Source organism: Borostomias antarcticus (assembly GCF_949987555.1).
Source record: "Borostomias antarcticus genome assembly, chromosome: 15".
Taxonomy (NCBI): domain Eukaryota; kingdom Metazoa; phylum Chordata; class Actinopteri; order Stomiiformes; family Stomiidae; genus Borostomias; species Borostomias antarcticus.
In genome coordinates, this window is record NC_140248.1 from 21451507 (window position 1) to 21467885 (window position 16379).

Genomic DNA, 16379 nt, shown 5'->3' on the forward strand with positions numbered 1-16379 from the left:
CTATAGACCCCTGGGTGGCAGATCTCTGATCAGAATTGCTTGTACTACATACCTGTGAAGGTTCATGAAGATTGTAGACAAAAATTAAATTTGGTCTGAAAAAAAAAACGCCATACATACCTTTTTTTTTTTTCAGGTGGACATAATTAAATTGTTCACTGCTTGGCCTAGGAATGGACTAGAGACCCCTGGGTGGCAGATCTCTGATCAGAATTGCTTGTACTACAGTATAACGACCTGGACCAGGACTAGTCGAAGACCAATAGGAGACTTTGAAGTCCTGGACCAGGACTAGTAGAAGACCAATAGGAGACTTTGAAGATCATCTATGAGCTGTACTGCAACATTTCCTCAGAGGGCTGCGTTTTGGACGAGTCACACAGGACAGGACTGATGCAGGGGCTGCTGGATCTTCTCTGTGCCTGTGATGATATTCATGCAATGCTCTCCTCCTCAAATCCGGTCCCGTCACGGTTTCATACACAGCGCTTTACCGACAGCAATGGGGGGTGGACATAGATCCTACCAGATCCTACCCCTACATTTTCCAGAGGGAAGCCTCATCATTGACCACAGAGTGAAACAGGAAACAAATTTGTTGAGTCACGTTTTATTTTCCAAATGCCTACAATTATACAAAGGAGGGTAGGCTACATATTGCATTTGAATTAAAAAAAATAAAATCCAGCACATTAAAACAAAACGGGGTTCTTCCCTTCAATGTACTCCTAGAGCAATTCAGAAATTTAATGCTTAAAAAATCCCCCCCCCAAAAAAGCAAAAGTAACATAACACTGCTATTCAGGAAGTTTAGAAAATAATATATATCTCATAAAAGAATGTGCAGTGTATGTGTAAAACTAATTACCTTCCAGTGGAAAACCGGTTTCAGGTTCAGTGATGATAAGTCAGTCAGTGGGCTCTGTATGGAGAAGGCTGCCTCCAACACAGTTCAGAAAATAAACAGGTCATGGATAAAGGTTGGACAACATTGACCTTTAACCTGTTTTAACACTATGGCACTGTTAACCGATGGACCGTGCGCTCAAGAACACGATGAAAACATGGGCCAATCAATGGGCAATCTGAGAAATGTGTCCTTTTCAAATAGGAAAAAAAAGCTTCTCTAAAGGCATGTCCAACACACAGCAGATCAATAAACAAACTGGATAGATCAACTCATTGTTAACTTCTGCAGGTGAGTGATCAGTGTGGTTCAGCGTCAGTTGATCAGAGCTGTGGCTGAATTAAAGCAGATGCTCACAAGCAGATCCGGTCTCTCAACATGTGTTAGAATACAAACAATAACAACATCATCACTACGCCAGTGCCAGCACTTCAATTTCCTTTTGTGACACGTAATTTAGCATACAATATTAAGGCAACAACTCACAGGTATAATTCCCCAAAATGGACTTATTTAAAAAAGGTTAAAACAAAAATGTGACCCAAAGGGGTTATATTAATGGTTGTACAGTTTATGTACTGTACAAACAAGATTGGTGTCATATCACAATGGCTATAAAAGTTGTTCTCTCGCATACACACGTTTGGATAGTCACCGATGACCCGGAGGTGTGCGTTTCCCAGCTCCAGACAGCGACGGGCTGTTCCACACCTCCTCACTCCCGGAATGTAAACAGGAAGTGTTTCCAGGAGCTCCCCAGCACAACTGTACTGATACACTGGGAGTACTGTACTGCTACACTGGGAGTCCAAGCCCGGCTAGGTGGGAGCGATCGCTGACACTTCAGAAATGTGAGCTCTGATGGCCCGGTCCAGACGCTCCCCTGTGGAGGGAGAAGGTGTCGCCTGGGGGGGTTCAAGCCCACCACACAGGGGGAGGAGGGGGGGTCGTTGAAGAGAGCTGTGGGGAGATCAGAGGAGATTTGGCTTCGTAACTCCCAGCACACGTTAACCTGAAGTTCAGAGGGGGATTAGTAGTCTGTGTTAAAATATTCTAGAATCCTGAATTTCTCTTTGGGACAACCAGTCTGCCGCCCACATAACTGCCCAAAGAATCTATAATCACCCCCCAGCCAAAAAACAACGACATTTCATCTCTCTTGACGGTAGCTGGAACATCTGGTGGGTTCATTACGACAAACAGGAACAGGGACCAGTGCACCAACAAACAGCCAGCAGCACCAGCATCTGCAAGGCGACCTCATCACTCAGGACTCTAGCGCTCTGTAGTCCAGCCCCTCTCAGTAATAGTGACAGATCTGGAGTCTGCTTCCTGGATCGTTCTTCCCCGGGCTGAAGAAGGGAGACACAGGCTCGTCGAAGTAGGCGTAAAACACATACAGCCTCTTCATGGTGACCGCGTTGTAGAAGGACACGCGGCCGCGGTCGTAGTCGAGGTACACGCCCACACGCGGCGAGTTCCAGTAGTCGGCCACTAGGATCTTGCCGTCCTCCTCGTTGGCGTACAGGCGGTCCTGCAGGGTCAGGCTCCAGTAGCCGGAGGAGGGGCTGAGGTTGACGAAACCCTTCCTGCTGCTGTACTCCGTGGTCACGCCCAGGTACCACACCCCCTTGTCCTTCACGTCCACCTCCCAGTAGTGCTGCCCGCTGGTGTACTGGGCGGTGGCCAGGACCCCGCAGAAGCGCGTGAAGCGCTGGGGGAGGTCCGGCTCCTGGTACCGCATGCGGCCCTCCTCCACCTTGGTGTCGAAGTCGGTGATGAACAGGTTGGGGTGGGCCGTGTCGGGGTCGAGGGTCAGGTTCTGGGGCACTAGACGGGAGGGAGAGGAAGGAGAGAGAGGTCAGGAGGAGAGATCAGCCGTCTAAAGGTGGGATGTAGTCTTGTATCCTTTTCCTACCCCCCACCCTACCCCAACCCCTGCCTCTATCTGGGCCCAGGCACATTTATGCACACACAGACACACACCAATGTTTGCCATGTCTCTCCTATGATGTTATTAGCCTCTCTTACTTTGAAAATGTAATTTAATGTTATTTATTGCTCTATAAATGTTCTTAGCCGGTAGACAAACATACTCCAGGAGCTTGCTCGATCGCCTTGTTGAGAGGGGTCAGGGAAGAATTTTTACAGCTCACTTTTCTGGCCCCCGGGTGATTACTGTTTTTTTTGCTTCCCTCTGGAATATGTAGAGAGTGGGATGTCTGCCCACCTCCCTTGTTCTCTGTAAAGCGCATTGTGTTGCCTCTGGGTATGAAATGCGCTATATAAATAAAGCTTTGATTGATTGATTGATTGATTGGGACGTGGCCTTACTAGTCGGTTGTGTTTATATGCATGTCTGCATGTATTTCCAGCCCATTCTCTACAGAAGCCATCCAATGATTATCCATCAGTTACAGATTCATTACAGTTTGATAAGACAACCAATTAACCAATTTGAACCAATTAAACCAATTACAGGACGGACAAAGAATTAATCCATCCTACATAATAAGCTACTCTCTCTGTCTGCCTGTCTGTCTGCTCTAGGCCTGTCTGTCTGCTCTAGGTCTGCCAGTTTGTCCCTTTATCCGCTCTTTCCTCAGACACCGTTAGCCTGACATCATCATATTTGGCACGGGTATCCGCAGGGGTCCCAGACAGACCGTGACAGGGCCAGATTTATGAATCTATATACGTTTTGGCAGATTTTTTACATAAAATACTGTTCGAGCCACCAGCCAATAGAAATACTGCTCCGAACAGAACCCCGCCTCCAGCGTCCAAGCTGCCTACAATGGATAAAATGTTATCCGAATTAATTCGGTTGAAGAGTAACATGAGAAACATTCACTTTTATAAATGTAGTGTTCACATTGTGTTCAAGTTCTACAGAGGCCTGTAGCCTTCCTCCATCTCCCAAGTTAGAAAAACTGGCACGACACAGTGTGTGTGTGTGTGTGTGTGTGTGCAGGTATGTGTGTGTGTGCGTGCGTGCGTGTGTGTGAGTGTGCATGTGTGTGCATGTATGTGTGTGTGTGTGTGTGTGTGAGTGTGCATGTGTGTGTGTGTGTGTGTGTGTGCGTGCGTGCGCACGTGTGTGTGTGTGCGTGCGTGTGTGCGTGCGTGTGTGTGCGTGTGTGTGTGTGCGTGCGTGTATGTGTGTGTGTGCGTGCGTGCATGTCACGGTGAACTCACTGGTGTGCAGAACATACATCATCTTCTTCCACATGATGAGCTGGAAGGGGCTGGAACACTCTACCCAGTCTGCAGTCAGAGGAGCGCAGCAGGTGAGCAGAGAGTTGATCTGGAATGGACTGAGAGAGAGAGAGAGAGAGAGAGAGAGAGAGAGAGAGAGAGAGAGAGAGAGAGAGAGAGAGAGAGAGAGAGAGAGAGAGAGAGAGAAAGAGAGAGAGGAGGGGGCAAAACTCACTATCAGTTCATTCAGCATTTGACAATAAGTGTATAATCTATAAAAATGAAAATCTTGGATAACTTACTTGTTGATTGTGTGGTTGATGCTCTATGGGGAGATAAACAGAACTGTGAGTACATGGACAATGTGGGTGTGTTATGTGACTGACTCTGAACATGTGAACGTCTGACGGCATTGTTGATGTTTATGTCCTTTGTATTTCTATGTGGACATAAATACATTATTGAAGTGTGTGTGTGTGTGTGTGTGTGTGAGCGTATCTGGCGCCAGGCTGACCTCGAAGCTGGATTTTCCGCTGAGGCGGTTCTGTATCTCGGCAATGGCCTTGTCCACGGCCGCCTCCTCGGTCTCCACCTTCTTCAGGTTGTCGTCGATGACGGCCGTGGCGGCGGCCTGCTCGGCCTCTAGGCTGTCCAGCAGGGAGTCACGCTCGTCCAGCAGGAACTGGACCAGCGCTCCCACGTCCTTCTCAATCCTCTCCTTCAGCCGCTGCTTGCTGTCCTAGAACGCACACACACACACGCACGCACACGCATGCACACGCACACACACACACACAAATAAGAGCTCTTCCTTTCAGTATTTCAATATTTGCTCAGTTCATTCACTTTTGTTTGTCTGTCACACGTTATCACACAATTTTTACATTACACGGCTACTTACCAACAACATTAATACTAATAGGCCTACAAGGACTACACTATGTTGCCAGCGAAATGGTTCTGTGTACTTGGGCAATGGGTGTTTTCAGTCATAAGCTTTATATATATATATATATATATATAGGATACAGCGCAAAGCCCTTCAATATTTTCAATGACGAGCACAAAACAAACATGTAGATGAAACGGATGATTTCACAAAACACGCTCAGCCACAAAACACGCTCATCAGACCCTCTAGAGACAGAAGCAGACCCTCTAGAGACAGAAGCAGACCCTCTAGACAGAAACAGACCCTCTAGACAGAAGCAGACCCTCTAGAGACAGAAACAGACCCTCTAGAGACAGAAACAGACCCTTTAGAGACTGAAACAGACCCTCTAGAGACAGAAGCAGACCCTCTAGAGACAGAAACAGACCCTCTAGACAGAAACAGACCCTCTAGAGACAGAAGCAGACCCTCTAGAGACAGAAGCAGACCCTCTAGACAGAAACAGACCCTCTAGAGACAGAAACAGACCCTCTAGAGACAGAAGCAGACCCTCTAGACAGAAACAGACCCTCTAGAGACATAAACAGACCCTCTAGAGACAGAAGCAGACCCTCTAGACAGAAACAGACCCTCTAGAGACAGAAGCAGGCCCTCTAGACAGAAACAGACCATCTAGAGACAGAAGCAGACCCTCTAGAGACAGAAACAGACCCTCTAGAGACAGAAACAGACCCTCTAGACAGAAACAGACCCTCTAGAGACAGAGGCAGACCCTCTAGAGACAGAAGCAGACCCTCTAGACAGAAACAGACCCTCTAGAGACAGAGGCAGACCCTCTAGAGACAGAAGCAGACCCTCTAGAGACAGAAACAGACCCTCTAGACAGAAACAGACCCTCTAGACAGAAACAGACCCTCTAGAGACAGAAGCAGACCCTCTAGACAGAAACAGACCCTCTAGAGACAGAAGCAGACCCTCTAGAGACAGAAACAGACCCTCTAGACAGAAACAGACCCTCTAGACAGAAACAGACCCTCTAGAGACAGAAGCAGACCCTCTAGACAGAAACAGACCCTCTAGAGACAGAAGCAGACCCTCTAGAGACAGAAACAGACCCTCTAGAGACAGAAACAGACCCTCTAGAGACAGAGGCAGACCCTCTAGAGACAGAAGCAGACCTTGGTCTCGCTCTTCGTCTGTTCGTCCGCAGCCTTCGCCCTGGAACACACACCCTTCTGGGATTGAAGCTGAATCAGCCTCTGTCTCAGCTCCGTCTGAAAACACACACACACACACACACACACACACACACACACACACACACACACACACACACACACACACACACACACACACACACACACACACACACACACACACACACACACACACCACCGTCAATACCCATACATAATGACATTATTGACAGATAAAAGACAGCAAAAACAGAGACAGAAGTGCTCTGCATAATTCTCTAGTTCGTAGCATCGTCTGTGTCTAAACCCCCCGTAGATGGAGTGTTTCAGGTCCCAGCAATAGGAACAGAACACTCAGGCCTACCAATGACAGTGACTGCTTGGGGGATGTGTGACATCAGAACGTTAAATTCGTTATAATTTGGCAAGCACGCAGGGCAGGCCAAAATTGTTAGCATTTGGTATATGAAGTGTGTGAATTCTGAATTCAACCCTTAGAAAGTACAAAATGTTATGAAAACACAGGAATGTTCAATTTATTTGAATTTGCGAGAAGCTACGCACAGTTTCACAGTTGCAGGCTTTGAACACGACAACGCCGACCTCACCTTCATGTCTTCCAGGACTTCTGGGACTGGTGCTACATCGTGGTGTCTGAAAACCACAGGAGAACGGTGAGCTCGTATCAGTTACTGAGCCAACACTCTCCGGCTCTTAACCAAGGACAGGACAGGACAGACACCGACGCTTACTTGTGTGCCCTTGACTCCCTACACACCACGCAGATGGGTTCGCGGTCCGTGTGGCAGTACAGTTTGAGCTCTTCCCCGTGACGGTCACATCTGCCATCTAGCTTAACCGCCGGCTTGGACGGTGCAGGTTGACAGGGCTTCAAGCATTCCAGGTCATTCAGTTTGTCTACCAGGTTCTTCACCAAGTAGTTCTTGGTCAAGCTAATCTTGTAGAATACCTGCATGTATGTGGATAAAAGTTAGCAAAAACATTAGCATACCATCACAATTGGTTGTCACTAGTACTAGTAGCAACACACATCAAAACACCCCAACGCTTCCTTCCTACAAGACAACCACAGCTTTTCATGCCAACAGCGAGCCAACTTGTAGGAATGAGTGTTGGTGGCGGAGGTGGGGTATAAGATGATGTGGTGGACAGCTAACATAACCAATTTGTGTATTAATAGCCCATTTATGCATTTACTAGCTTATTGTCTTAACAAAAACATGCTGTACTCTCTAGAACATTCTGTACTTCCCTTTATGTCTCTCTCTCTCTCTCTTTCTCCCCCTTCCAAACTATGCATTGAGTTGAATGTAAGCTGAATGAAAGCCATATATATATAAGATATATATGCTTATATAAACATATGCGACCTCTTTAAGGGACTGAATTCTGTGTGAGCTTAGTCTTGCAAGAAGACTCACTGTCATGTTTTGATTAAAGAGAACCAGAAAGGACATTTCTCTCTCCTGAATGCTACTATACTATACTACTAAATACTATACTAAACTACTAAATACTATACTCAACTATAAAGCATACAAATTAAATACACCACAAACTAACTGCTAAACTCCTAAGCTATTATAGCAGTCTAGCTAACTAGCTAGCCATGTTTCAGAAGATAGTGCTAATCCCTAGCAATCAAAAGCTATCCTAGCTAGCTATAACTAGCTACACATTGCTATCACGTTAGCTAGCTCACATATATATAACTATAACTAGCTAACTACCTTTTGTGATGACAAAAGAAAATGCCAAGTCCAGTATAGCGACACGGGTTAGTTAATGAGGCCAGCTAGCTGCAACAGTGCTAACAGTGCTAACAGTGCTAACAGTGCTAACAGTGCTAGCAGTGCTAGCAGTGCTAACAGTGCTAACAGTGCTAACAGTGCTAACAGCAGCACAGTGCTAACAGTGCTAACAGTGCAACACAGTGCAACACAGTGCTAACAGTGCTAACAGCAGCACAGTGCTAACAGTGCTAACAGCAGCACAGTGCTAACAGTGCTAACAGCAGCACAGTGCTAACAGTGCTAACAGTGCTAACAGCAACACAGGGCTAACAGTGCTAACAGTGCTAACAGTGCAAACAGTGCAAACAGTGCAAACAGTGCAAACAGTGCAAACAGTGCTAGCAGTGCTAGCAGTGCTAACAGTGCTAACAGTGCTAACAGTGCTAACAGCAGCACAGTGCTAACAGTGCTAACAGTGCAACACAGTGCTAACAGTGCTAACAGCAGCACAGTGCTAACAGTGCTAACAGCAGCACAGTGCTAACAGTGCTAACAGTGCTAACAGCAACACAGTGCTAACAGTGCTAACAGTGCTAACAGCAGCACAGTGCTAACAGTGCTAACAGTGCAACACAGTGCTAACAGTGCTAACAGCAGCACAGTGCTAACAGTGCTAACAGCAGCACAGTGCTAACAGTGCTAACAGTGCTAACAGCAACACAGTGCTAACAGTGCAACACAGTGCAACACAGTGCAACACAGTGCTAACAGTGCTAACAGTGCTACCAGTGCTAACAGTGCAACACAGTGCAACACAGTGCAACACAGTGCAACACAGTGCAACACAGTGCAACACAGTGCTAACAGTGCTAACAGCAGCCATTAGCATAGTTAGCTTGTCCTGATACAGACCATTCTGCACTCAGGGCACTGGTACCCCACGTCCAGCCCGCCATTCTCCTCCCAGTGCATCAGGATACAAAAGCGGCAGAAGTTGTGTCCACATTTCAGTATGACCGGGTCGTGGAAGTAGTCCAGGCAGATTGCACAGATCAGCTCTTTCTGCAACTCTCCAGTGGGAAGAGCAGAGGCCATGTTCACCAACACTTCCGGGACCCCGAGGAAGAGAAGCAGGAAGTAGGGAGAGGAAGCTTGTTTATCTGGACCAATAGGCTCTTTGCACAAGCTCCACTACTTCCTGAAAGTCACTTGGCTTCTTTATTTCCTGTCCTATATGATTGGATTAAGTGATTAATCAGGTGTGCGCTGGGTCTGCCTCACACCTGATTAATCACTTAATCCAATCATATAGGACAGGAAATAAAGATGCCAAGTGACTTTCAGGAAGTAGTGGAGCTGATGCACAGAGCCTATCAAAATCACGCAGCGGTGTTGCACAATGTGGTCATCAACCAATCATATTTCATCAGGTTTTACGTGTAATGTCTTTTCTAATGTTGCTGATGTTTGGTGTGTGTAACCCATACATTTCAGCAATGCCTAGATTGGGATTCGAATCCTGGCTGAGTTTCCCAGAGGGATCGTACGTTCATCGGTCGTAAACTACGGCGTTCATCGTAGCGCTACGGTGAACGTAACGCTACGATGCCTCTGGGAAACTCAGCCCCTGGTCTCCCGCTTGTGAGGCGGACGTGCTGACAGTTGCGCCGATAGGGACGTCCCTCTTGGAGGGACTGTCAGCGCTCCATTGAGTAGTGAGTTTCACCAGCTACTCCATGTTTCACTGTGTTACATAGGCCTACTTTTACTGTGGTGTGCTTAAGGTTAATTTGATGACAAAACATTTAGAATTTTTTTCATTATGGGATTCAGAGAGGATAGGTGACACACAATTCCCCAGCACATATTTATTCATAAATACATGTACAAACCCATTCATAAAAAGTTTAAACTGTGAAGTGCTGAAACGGGCATAGCCTACAATTCACCAGAAATAGTCACTTCTAATTCCTTGCAGGCCTATTGTTGGCTACATTGCATAGCTTGAATGGACATGTGATGTGATGGGATATTGTGCTCTATCAAAAAATGCATTTTGGTTCAGTTGTGAGTCAGAGAAACAGATTGGTCTTAGAAGGAGACTGGATGTAATGGAATTCTAATGTTTGTTTTCTAAGGCCTTAACCATGACACATAGCCTTGAATTTTTTTTTTTTTTTAGCAGGAATTCAGATTCACAATTTTTTGTGAATCTGTTTTATTTTTTTTGAAACATTTTTTTTGATGACCACACAATTTGAAAGCAATATATTAAGAAGTATGTTCTGCTGAATGATTTCAGAATTAGCCTGGAATGAGGACTTGTCTGTTCATCAAATCAATATGAATTAGTCAATACCATAACAGTGAGAAGAATGGGTCAACAATAAAACAGTTTGGTTTTCTGACATAATTGTTTGCACAATTTCCACTTTGCCTTTATCTTGCTCAAATCCCCATACAATCACACCAATCAATCATACAAATTATATAAAAAAAAAGATAAATACCATGTACTGTAACAATCAACATTGTGAAGCAAAACAGTGACAACATAATGACATGTGGATAAATTGTCATGTTCACAGCACTACAAGTGGACCTACTGTACAGCAAACAGCTTCAACTGTGTGACAGTGATAGTAGTTGTACAGGTGTAACAGTGATACTAGGTGAAAGGTGAATCTATACATAGCATGTTCTAATAATGCAGTGATCTATATAACACACTGTGCAAAGATACAGAAGAGTCCATGAATCCAAGGATGAATTCATACATTTAAAAAGCAGATGTAAATATGGCTCCTGAGATGAGTGTTTATCCACTTAATGTATCTAACTGTCACGTTCACAGTTACTCCATATCCAGTGTCTGAAAAAAAAAGCCTATCGAACAGAAGGCAGGCAGTGACATAACCAAAGTACGTGGACACAGATCTCAGGTTAGCAGTGGTTCGTACGACGCTGTGTAAACACTTCCGATACAGCAGATGTACACAAATACTGTGCTGAAACATTTTGAATCAACTGTCAAATTAACAAATCATTATGCAACAGTAAAAACAAAAATCAATACACTCATATCTTAAGAAAACTTTATCTCCCTCTGGATACAGTATAACTTAACATAACCTCTGGGAATGAATTATACTGCTATAATAGCAAGAGTATCAAACTCCAGTCTTTCAGTGTGCCACTGTCAGTGTGTATCACCCGCCAGCATCATTCTCATAATGTCTTAGCTCCATCGTTATGTTGGAGACCCCTGAAGTAGTGAAACTGGCGGAAAGTGATGATCTAACTATAATTTAATTATCTATTCAACTATAAAGGCAGGAATCCCTGTCTGTCTGTCTGTCTGTCTGTCTGTCTGTCTGTCTGTCTGTCTGTCTGTCTGTCTGTCTGTCTGTCGGTGCCATGATAAGCCGGGCACTGTATGCTTTTGACATTTGGCAGGTGTTTTGCAGGACCTAGGAAGTTAACTGAGTCAACCCAAGAATGGATGAGCGGTTCTCAAGAAAGTTGCAAGTAATCTTTTCAGAACGGGACTGGCACGTGTCCAAAGCACACTAGGACCCAGTTCTGAACAGGCATGTGTTCAACGGCCACTAGGAAGAAGCATTTAGCTAACCAGCTAACGTTAGCTGACGTGTTATCAGACTATAATGGAAGGAGTCTCTGTATATCTGTATTATGGGTGTAACAATATATCGTGCCACAATATATCGCGATACAGAAACGTCACAATACGTATCGTCAAGGTGAAAACAATATGGTGATATGTTTATTGTATATCAGTGAACGCTGGCTACACAACGCTGGTAACAAACACGTCTTTTGTCTCTAGGCCTCTCCAGGATATTACAACAGTTAAGCTCTAAATTCACAAAGTGTAGTGGAGTAGAAATGTGGAGAAATGCACTATTGGTGTGAACAGCAGCGCTACTGCAACGCTTCACACCTGCCCTTAGTGTATCGTATCGTATTGTTATCGTCAACCCAATATCGTGTATCGTATCGTGAGATTAGTGTATCGTTACACCCCTAATCTGTATTTCCATTTTCTCGCGAACCGGCCACTGGCTGAAGTTGAAATGGAGCAGGTGTATTGCTCAGGAGTCCACAGCGCCATGTGGAGTGTGAACTTGTTGCAACGGGCACTGCACTAGTATAATAGTGGCCAGCTCACAGACAGACCTCACTCCTCTGCCTGTGGATAATGCTACGGTAGCCTGCAGAATCTCCCAGCAAGATACATGTGTGAACCCTGGAGATCATCTGTGATATTCCACTCAACATTTTGGACGGAGTTTATTTTCTGCTTTAAATGCCAAAAGGTTTGGTCTGTATTATTAGACCTTATTCTAGACTGTCTATACTAGACCAGTCTGTATTAGTAGACCCTACACTAGACTAGTCTTTGGCCCCCTCAGGTCTATACAGAATGGGTTCAGGCACTTGTTAAACCAAATGAAAACAAACAGGTCATAAGTATGGTGGGAGAATTGATTGCAGCACATTTGGAACGTTGCATGTTGAGTTTTTTTGTTGTCATTTACATAGTTTCAACAGATTGGGATGATACAAACAAAGCAAACAACATATTCCAACACTCTATAGGTTACAGGTTACGTTTACGAGCAATGGAGCCGCCATAACTTTTGGTGTTTCATGGTAATACCAGTGTAGAAAAACATAATGCAAAAAAAACTTTACAAAAGACCCAATACTAGCAGTCCCTCTGACTAGATATTTCTATTAGTCCATCCATCCATCCGTCCATCCATCCATCCATCCATCAGACCTCGGAGCTATCACTGCAGTCTGCCATCCTAGCCACCAACATGGGCTCGGTGCTGGTCGACGCCCTCACCGCCTCCACCTTCCCCTCCTTCCTGGCCTCCTTCCCCGCCCTCTGCCTGGACCGCACCACCAGCACGAGGATGATGATGATGAGGAAGGTCAGCAGCATCCCCACCAGCGCTCCCACCACAGTCACCAGCCCCTCCTCCCCCTCCCCCCCCGCGTTCAGCTGCCGTGGCTCCAGCCGGTCGGCGAACAGCTCGCTCCCCCCCGCTGCCCGCCGCTTGGTACGGTCCAGGGAGACGTGCATGATGTTGGTGCCGCGGTTGTTGTCTGCTCCGATGTCCTCCGCCACCTCGGGGACGTCTCCGCCGGTCGACCTCCGGGGCCTGTGACCTTTGCCCTCTGCGAGGTGCTTGCCGGCGGAGGCCAGGGAGTGGTACTCCAGGCTTCTCTTCCCGATGCCCCTGTTGGCGTTGTCCTTGGAGCGCACGGTGTAGATGGTGTGCATGAACCACTCCCTCCCGGCCGCCACCTGAGAAACCAATGAGGGCACGGCTCAGTCAGTCATACTGTACTTTCATTGTTAGCACATTGTCATATCTTACAGTCATATACTACCGTATAATATAGTTGATACAGCCACACTATGGTTGAACATGATGACGAAACGATAACTTTTATTCGTCATACGGTGGGTTTTTCACAGCACACGGTGATGAGGCACACCCACACACACACACACACACACACACACACACACACACACACACACACACACAGTGACAGAAGTGTCCACCGATGACGTTTTTCTCTGCTCTTCACCCATGAACATGGTGCGTACCTGGAACATGGCGGTGGAGTCCAGCCTGAAGCCGTCGGAGCCCGGCTGTCTGACCAGAGTCAGGGCCGAGGGGTCGTCCACCGCCAGCAGGGCGTTGAACCCGATGTCGCCGAACACCCGCGCCTGCGTCTCTGGCTGGGACTTGTCCTGGAGACGCCGGTCAGAGACGAGATGGTTAGAGATGGTTAGACCGAGGGCTTCTGCTGACGCTTACCTGAACTGAGGGTAGGCTACTGTGGCAAACCCACGGCCTTTGCTCCACAAAATGGACGCCTGAGGCTGGCCGCTCCACAAAATGGATGCCATAGAGCCCAGGAACTACAGTTCCCGTGACCCCTCAAGGCTGGGGGTCAGGGGCTCAGTAAACGCATCCCTGGGCTGAATGAGCAATCAGCCAGTGGACTGTTTAAACTTCCTTCCAGAAGAGCTCTGAGGGAGAGAGATGGCGCCATGAGCTGCCAGGGGCCTCATGCAGATTGGTTGATTTTGATTTGTAATTCTTCTCAATAGTTTTTGATTAAAGAGCCTCTCAACTGCCTGTTGCAGCTCTCTCACAATCTCTGTGTGTGCCGCTGCCATTTTAAGAGCTTTATTGGTCACCACTTTCCCTGGGGTCGCCACAGTACCTGCCGCACATGCTACCTTCTCTGCAGGCTCTGTACAGGGGGATTCTGGGAGATGTAGGACTTACGATGATCTTGAACCTGTAGAGCAGAGAGGGAGAGTCCGCCAGGCAGCCAAACTCAAACTTGGTCGGGTTGTACTTCGGCACGTATCCATCCGCGCCGGTACATAGGTACACCTTCTCAATGTTGCAGAAGAATGAGTCCCCCAGGTTCTGCACAGGGTCCACCATCACGCGACCGTAGATCGGATCGCCTGGGGAGGAGTGGGGAAAAAAACATTAATGATCTAAAAATACATTATCTTATCCAGAGGCAGTAGAGAAGATGTTTGAGTTATGCGTTCAGAAAAAGAAACAAAATGTAGCAAAATGAATTGAAATTGAATTGTAATAAAGAGTAATAGGTAATGAAAGACTTTATGATGGTCTTCTGAATAAATGCACTATCAAAAAACACATACTATCCACTAGCCCTAACCAGTGGTTACACACAGAGTCAACACAATCGTAGTTTACTGACTGATCGTTACTGAGCATCTCACTGAGCGTATATTGTTAAAGGACAATGCTCGTTTTTGACAACCTGGACCTTATTTACGACATATTATAAGACATTTGACTCATCGAGATCACTTTGGTGTAATTTGGAGGCATGTAGAAGAAATTTAAAATCCAGCGCGAGCCAGTATATCCATGTAATGGCGGTGGTGGGGGCAACGAGAATGCAGCTTCTAAAAAATCTATTTTCTGCCACGAAACGGTTGTTTTCATCAATCTGTCTTTATGAATCACTAGTTGTGCTTACATAGAGCGTAGACCTGTTGTGGTTTTTCACATGCCTCTGTAATATGATCTTTAGAAACGTCTTTAGACACAAAATAGCTTCCTCACTTGCTCCAGCACGCATGCGCACAGCGTGCTGGAGCAACGCTTGCGCGCTGTGCGCATGCGTGCTGGAGCAAGTGGCGAAGCTATTTGGTTGAGGAGTGGCGGGTGTGGGCGGAGCCTACCCTCAGAGAAGGCCACGTCGCTCTCCTGGCCGAAGCCCATGGAACCGTCAGACAGCCACAGGCTCTGCTTAGACAGCAGGTACATCTGAGTGTTCAGGCTGAACTCCACCGCCACAGGGTCACTCACCTGGAGAGAGGGAGGGAGAGAGGGAGGGAAGGAGGGAGGGAGAGAGGGAGGGAGGGAGGGAGAGAGGGAGGGAGGGAGGGAGGGAGAGAAGGAGGGAGGGAGAGAGGGAGGGAGGGAGGGAGGGAGGGAGGGAGAGAGGGAGGGAAGGAGGGAGGGAGGGAGGGAGGGAGAGAGGGAGGGGGGAGGGAGAGAAGGAGGGAGGGAGAGAGGGAGGGAGGGAGGGAAGGAGGGAGGGAGAGAGGGAGAGAGGGAGGGAGGGAGGGAGGGAGGGAGAGATGGAGGGAAGGAGGGAGGGAGAGAGGGAGGGAGAGAAGGAGTGAGGAAGAGAGGGAGGGAGAGATGGAGGGAAGGAGGGAGGGAGGGAGAGAGGGAGTGACGGAGGGAGAGAAGGAGGGAGGGAGAGAGAGAGGGAGGGATCAGAACGGGTCCGGGACATGGTCATTAAGGATACTGTATGTGTGCTGAGGGTCCTTACCTGTTGGAAGCGTATGTCCAGGTCAAAGGTGACGGGCTCTCGGGGGTTACAGACCGGAGGGAGGGCGTACTCCATGTTCTGGGCCGTGGTGCAGGGGATCAGCTTGACCGTGTACGTCCCCGAGTAGTCTCTCACCTAAGCAGACGGGGGGGAGTGGACAGAGGAGACGAGGGAATTAGGAATTAATCACTAATTGATTAATTAATCATTAATCAATTAGTCACCCAGCAACTAATTCTGCAGGTTTTTCAAGCAGGTCTTTGGACTCTACTTATGTTAGATCAATCACATGGAATTCAGCCCCATTCAACTAAATGTCGTTCATCTCCGAAAAAGTATAACATTGTATTGTGCTTTTTTAATTAATATCCCCTGGTCTATCTCTCTGTACAGAGGAGGAGAGGTCAGACTCACGGCGAAGTCGGAGGTGAAGGTCCACTGCTGCACCGGCTGGTTGTAGGTGGGCTCACTCCTCACCAGGCTGAGGTTAAAGGTTAGACCCGGGTGGTCCGCGCTCATCACCATGGACGACAGGGAGGGGGCTGCGT

General features: G+C 47.1%; 2 protein-coding genes across 2 annotated transcripts in view; both read right to left on the reverse strand.

Annotated features, from left to right (window-relative positions):
* Positions 1-648: 648 nt before the first annotated feature.
* Positions 649-9052, reverse strand: trim47 (tripartite motif containing 47). The gene is made up of 8 exons (XM_084449475.1): positions 8860-9052; positions 6946-7163; positions 6802-6847; positions 6176-6271; positions 4620-4844; positions 4408-4430; positions 4106-4224; positions 649-2737 (listed from the first exon to the last, which is right to left on the reverse strand). The coding sequence occupies exons 1-8, from the start codon at positions 9040-9042 to the stop codon at positions 2208-2210; spliced, it is 1440 nt and encodes a 479-aa protein (XP_084305601.1). The 5' UTR covers positions 9043-9052; the 3' UTR covers positions 649-2207.
* A 3693-nt stretch (positions 9053-12745) lies between these two features.
* LOC311318943 (FRAS1-related extracellular matrix protein 2-like) overlaps positions 12746-16379 on the reverse strand; it is a gene marked incomplete at its 3' end in the record, with an annotated part of 71869 nt that continues 68235 nt past the window's right edge. Inside the window, exons 18-23 of the mRNA XM_084450378.1 lie at positions 16246-16373; positions 15832-15966; positions 15230-15356; positions 14286-14473; positions 13595-13741; positions 12746-13285 (exon numbers count right to left, since the gene is read on the reverse strand). Of these exons, the coding sequence (XP_084306504.1) occupies positions 12746-13285; positions 13595-13741; positions 14286-14473; positions 15230-15356; positions 15832-15966; positions 16246-16373 (1265 nt within the window). The remainder of the gene's footprint in view (positions 13286-13594; positions 13742-14285; positions 14474-15229; positions 15357-15831; positions 15967-16245; positions 16374-16379) is intronic.